The 5871-nt window shown below is 33.6% G+C and overlaps 1 protein-coding gene and 1 pseudogene across 2 annotated transcripts; both read left to right on the top strand.

Moving 5' to 3' along the window:
* LOC112091088 overlaps positions 1 to 848 on the top strand; it is a 16452-nt pseudogene extending 15604 nt beyond the window's left edge.
* Positions 849 to 2120: 1272 nt separating this feature from the next.
* Positions 2121 to 5569, top strand: LOC21402120 (vacuolar protein sorting-associated protein 55 homolog). Of its 2 annotated transcripts, XM_024163903.1 has the most exons (6): positions 2121 to 2329; positions 2520 to 3248; positions 3333 to 3384; positions 4489 to 4528; positions 4621 to 4705; positions 5191 to 5569. In XM_024163903.1, the coding sequence occupies exons 3-6, from the start codon at positions 3352 to 3354 to the stop codon at positions 5372 to 5374; spliced, it is 342 nt and encodes a 113-aa protein (XP_024019671.1). In that variant the 5' UTR covers positions 2121 to 2329; positions 2520 to 3248; positions 3333 to 3351; the 3' UTR covers positions 5375 to 5569. The 2 variants fall into 2 exon arrangements, with proteins under 2 accessions (XP_024019671.1, XP_024019670.1); XM_024163902.1 differs by lacking the exon at positions 2520 to 3248.
* Positions 5570 to 5871: the final 302 nt, after the last annotated feature.

The following is a 5871-nucleotide window of genomic DNA, read 5'->3' as shown; positions in this document are numbered from 1 at the left end:
CTTTATCCTTGAGTACCATTGATTCTCTAATGGACAGTGATTCATAAAACACATTTATGAATCGGAGCTCCTACTGGTCCAAGTACTGAATCAACCCTCAAGAGAATTATTTATCTACTTCTTTCTTAAGAAGGAATGGATTCCATCTCGTGTAATAACATTCCCGGCTACCTACTTCATCATGTCTCCAAAATACAAGGAATATGATTCAAGATCTCAGAATCCGTACCGAGTAAATCAAAAGACACAAATCCATAAATAGGAGTCTGTTAAGAACTCATGATTAAGATCATCCTATATATGACCATCGGTAGACTCAATTAGAATTTCTATACTTAACGGAATTATTAGAAATTCATATTGTGTCTGTGTCCTTGTTCCACATAATCTCATTATGCGAAATACACTCATTCAATATCTCGCCATATTAACAGTGCGGATAACACCGTTCCATTCTAAATGAGAATGACATGTATTAATAATGTTTTAATTAAAGATTCCAAACTTTAATTAAATTCATTATGAACATTGTTTTTTTATTATTATCCTTAAACATTATCCTCTCGTATATAACACTTATATACAATGTTTAAGGTTACATAAATAACCATGAAATTTTTATTGATATTCATAAAATATTCATAAATATATGCACATAAAATAATGAATAAATTCTTTTATTAAATAAATAATAAATATCCTATTACATCTTATGCTTATAGAACACCATTCTCAACAGAGATGTGGTGTGGACAACGGCTGAGATCAATCAAGTGTGTTAGTCTCATGTGGAGTCGGAATGGGTTGTTATTTCTTTGCTTAATAACTTAGAACTCTTAAAAGTTTAGAAAATCAATCAAGTTGTATTATTAGCAATTTTTTTCTTTCAATAAAATCAACGAAGTTGAAATAGCAAAAAATTCAAGGACACAACAAGTTATATTATTATCAAATTTTTAAAGAAATTTATAGACTTAATTAATAAAGGAAAACCAAAATTCAATAACTAGAAAGTGAAAATAACAAAAGTTTCAAATTTATAAAGTTTCAAAATTTATAAAGCTCAAGTGATTAGGTGTGAGCGTTTGTGTATATCTATCAAAATTTGAATTCATTTATATAAAGTAGGAATCACAGTCTCGATTTGAAAGTTCGTGCCATCTAGTTGGCAACCCAAATGGAAACTTCAAGAGCGAGTCGGACCGGGTCAGCCTTAAAAGAAAAAAGATCGACCAAGCATTGACCTTTATAAAGGGAATTTTAATAAAAATAAAGGAAAAAAGAGGGAAATAGGTCAAGACTTAATATGAATTAAAATTAATGGGCCAATAGTTTACATAAGTTAATAAATAGGCCAAATTATTGTTTTTATCTATAACTTGTCTGGTTATGAACCATAACTTGATAAGTTATTGTCCATAATTCATGGTTTTTATCCACAACTTGTCTGGATATGAACCATAACTTGACAAGTTTGTTCATAACTTATCTGGTTATGAACCATAACTTAACAAGTTATGATTTATTAATTTCTATAACTAAAAATTGATTTATATATTTTCTTAAACTTTTCATATTGACTTATTTTTTACTATTTTCAAAAAATAAATAAAAAGTTCGCCGAGACGGATCTATCTGAAAAGACTTTTGGGCCTTAAGTATAAATCAAGCCTGAGAGTTGAGGAACGAACCCATAATAACAGATTCCAAGCTAGCCCTTTGAGTCAGCCCAAAACTAATAGGCCCAAACACTTGCAGAACACTCTAGTTCATCTTGATGGGTCCTGCTACTTATAAAAGGTTAGTCCTAGATTTACTATTTTATGAGTGATTGTGTTTGATCTGATGGGAATAAATATTATTTTTAAAACTTGTAACTCTAATAGTCCACCTTCACACTTTAACCAAATAAATAAATAAATAAATAAAAACTTGTTGAGGTGGCATAGCCGGTAATAATTTAATTTAAGATTTATTTAATTTGTTGATTTAAATTTTTAATTTAAATTAAGATGTGATTTAATATTAAAATTTTTTATTATAATAAAAATATTAAATCTGATTATTTTTAAAATTTTTTATTATAATAAAACTCGAAATGAATGAGCACAGAGATCAAGTCCGCAGCCAGAAACAGAACCCGCAAAGAAAACTCGTCTTTTGCCTTGGCCATTTCTCGGCTCCAAGTTTTCTTCTTTCTTTCCTTCTCAATAAAAAAAAAAAAAAAAAAAAAAGTTTTCTTCTTTATTTGCAAACGATAAAACGTCCCTGATCGCAACCGAAGCAAGGAACCTCTTACCGTTCGCAATAATGGCGATGACCATTGAAGGTACGTTCTCAATTTCCGAATTTCGAAGAGGGATCTTGTGCATAGTTCGAAGAATATAGAGAAATTGGTTATTTGCTCTTCTAGATTGTTGTTCTCATCTAGGGATTGGTAAATTTGGGGATTTTAGTGGACGTTTTAGCAGATTCTAGAAACGAGGTTGATTCGGCGAAGGTTGATGGTGGTTTGTTAGGGTTTGACGCCGATGCTGGCAGTTCGCTTGCTGTGCTTTCTGTTTGGTTCCGGGGAAAATACGGAAGAAAGCAAATTGCTTTGAAATTTCTGCGGAAGAGGCAATCTTTCATTGGCACTTTGCACTTTATCGGTTTTATTTTTGTAATTTTTTTTTTCTTCCCTGGAAGAAATCAGAGGTTAGAAGATTAGTTGGAAAATTGGAAGTTTTATGTGTTTGAGTTTGAGGCAGTCTTTTTCGCTTAAGTCTGCATTATCACATTGAGATCTTGTCAATTCTGGCAAATGTAAAACTAAAATTTTAACAGATGATGATAATCCTCTGTGAAAATAGTGCAATTTTGAAAGTAGAAAGTTGAATATTATCCAAAATCATATTGTAAATCCAGAAATTTGATTTTGGAAATGGTTATTTCATGACTTTACATGTTTAGCGGACTGAAATTCTGTGCATGGTTGAACAAATATATGATCTGGTGGCTTAAAGGTGGTAGTTTATAGCTGAGTGAAGTATAAAAATGATCAATACTTATCGTTGTTTAACTTCATATTTGTCCGAAGACTGATCCTATTCTTGTAGGTAGTTTTAAGCTTTCCATTTTGCATTTTCTTTTACGCCATTTTAGCTTGTCTATTATTCACCCTTTGCTTATGATGCATAGCACTAATTGTGTTTGTTTTTCTGCGTTGCTGCCCTGGAAAATTTCTAATGGTTCTTGATCATTGCAGTGTAAGTGAGGAATTTTGGTTCTCTGATTTTGACTTTTGCAATTCAAGTAAGCTAAGCTTCTAACATTAACTTTTTATTGTGCAGTCTTGCTGGGCTTGCGTTTATGTTTTCGTCTAGCATCTTGCTACAGATCCTGGTAGGTTATCACCCTTTGACTTGTAGTAATCTGGTGGTAGTCATCTGATACCATAATTTTTTTATTTAAATTAGCAATTTAAAGATTTTTTGTAGTTAATTTTCATGTGATAGATGCCACTATTTATGATATCATATATTATTTCATGTATAGTTATGTTTGTGTGTTTGAGAAAACATTGACTGATGTCTTGCAGAATAATAATGCAAGTCAGATTTAAGATAATAGGGTCCATGTTGAGATATGTATAAGTGTTTATTAAACTGCCAATTCCTTCAAGATCCACCTAATAGTTTGTTGATTTTGGAATAGCACTCATATATGTGCATGTCATACTTTTTAAAATATAAGTAGTAGTTTCAACACAAATCTGCCAGATGTGTCCAAGCTTGGAACTTCCATTTTTCCGCATAGTTTTTTATCTTGCTTTAGTCGGTCTGGTTGTGTTATTCTTGTTTTAGTCTTAAGGTTTGTAATCAATGTGATTTTCATGTTAGCAAAGTCAGAAAACTGTACTGACACACATGAAGCTTCATTAAGTCGGCAAGTCATCAAGTTTGGTAGCCTAAAGAGACCTTGGGTCTCAGCGGGCTGTTTGTGTTTGTCCTGTTAAGATAGTGTTAGTGAGTGGAGTATACATGTGATGTAACTGTTCTAGTGAGAGATGTAGAGTGGAGTGCACACCCATATGTGGAGTGAATAGTGAAGTAGTGTGATGTGTAGTTTGTGATATACAAGTGGGTGACACGTGTGTGTCTCAGTGAGCGTGGGTTATACTGTTTATGTGTGTCCTAGTATGTATGAGAGACTTGTAATTGTCTGAGGTAAATGTCATGCATGAGGGCATTGGTGTTGAAAGAAAGTTTGATAATAAAATGTGTGTTTTATTTTAGTGATCTTCTGTTGTGTTGTTTTGGTAAAAGCTCTAATTGGTCTCATACCCGTTATACCAATATCAACTATAACATTGGTGAGTCGTCATCACGAAAGGAGCAGATGTGAGAAAGACCTGAGATGGTTTTTCTTTTTCTTGATGGCTTGGTGTTATGCATGTTATTTCTTAGCTGCTAGTTGTTATCGTAATTCATCTTTTCTCTGTGGCAGGCTTGTGCATTATACAACAATTGGTGGCCAATGTTAACAGGTTGATTGAGGCTACTTTCATAACATGTCGTCTATACTATATTTGTGTTTGCATGGCTGTGTGTTGATATGATCATTTGGTTATACTTACAGCTCTCATGTATGTGCTGGTACCTATGCCTTGCTTATTCTTTGGTGGTGGGACCACTCAATTTTTAACTAGCAGGGACAGCGGGGGGTGAGTCGTCTTGGGTCTGATTGCTTAACTTACATAAGAGTTCTTTTGGTTACATTTTTAGTTTATCCTACTATATTTTTTATTTGCCTTATAGGTAGCTTTACAGGCAGCCATCCTTATGCCAAAGTACATTGTGTTATGCACCAGTTTACTCTTTCTAATATTCATTGGACTCGTCTGTTTGATGACGTCTATTTGCTGATCAACATCATTGAATGATATGCTTGAGAGCATTGGTTACATTTAGTTTTATGTATGAATTTAATTCTCAAGAAAATCTGAACCCTGTCTGAACGCGAGTAAATCCGCATTTGTTTTGAGTTTGCCTTTTTACTCTTTTGTTCGGACTCTCATTCTTGCACCATCAACTTACACTGTAATCAACGCTTAAGCTGTTCTTCGAAAGAATAAACAGCTATGGATTACCACTTTCCAGTCTGATTTGCTTGTCTATCTGTTTATTTATTTGAATTTGCATGATTCAGGTGGATCGGTGCTGCTAAATTTTTGACTGGAGCGTCGAGTGTGGGGAGCATAGCGATTCCCATCATCCTTAGGCATGCTCATATGATTTCTACAGGAGCTATGTTCATTGAGTTTGTGTCGTTCATCATCTTTGTCTGCACTGTCTTGTGTTTCCACCACGCGAGTCTGGAAGATGATTGGTAACTAACAAGCATCAAACGACCTAAGTTCTCGTACTTGGTTGGTTTACCAGGAAAAAGAACAAAGTTCCTATACTGGTGATCATTGGGACTGATTATGGTAGAACACTTGCAAGCGCTATAATTTGCTTACTGGGCGAAGTGAGAATTTCCTACGTTGTAAAGTATTCCTTGTATATTACTTGAATTTTCAGTTCGACAATTTTTTCCTTTTTGCTGTTTGGCAAACTTTTGTGCTATGCTTACTTTGCGCACAGCATCAGGTTGCTGCTTAACAGGGTAAATACTACTGCTATGTAGTTGACACTTATTTCTCTGACAATGAAGACTAATAATCATAAATGGTGTGATGTGATGGGACCGTTTCTTGGTTTTGCAATTCTCTGCTTCAAGTTTGATGAACTAATGGTTTAAACTGACTGTTTTGTAAGCTTTTACAGATCTATACTTAGCAATCCTTCAAAATTTGAAACAGTTACCTTTTCTAGGATTTTGTTTTCA

The sequence above is a fragment of the Morus notabilis genome, unplaced genomic scaffold (genome assembly GCF_000414095.1).
Source record: "Morus notabilis unplaced genomic scaffold, ASM41409v2 Scaffold794, whole genome shotgun sequence".
Classification (NCBI taxonomy): domain Eukaryota; kingdom Viridiplantae; phylum Streptophyta; class Magnoliopsida; order Rosales; family Moraceae; genus Morus; species Morus notabilis.
This window is presented reverse-complemented; position numbering and strand designations above follow the sequence as displayed.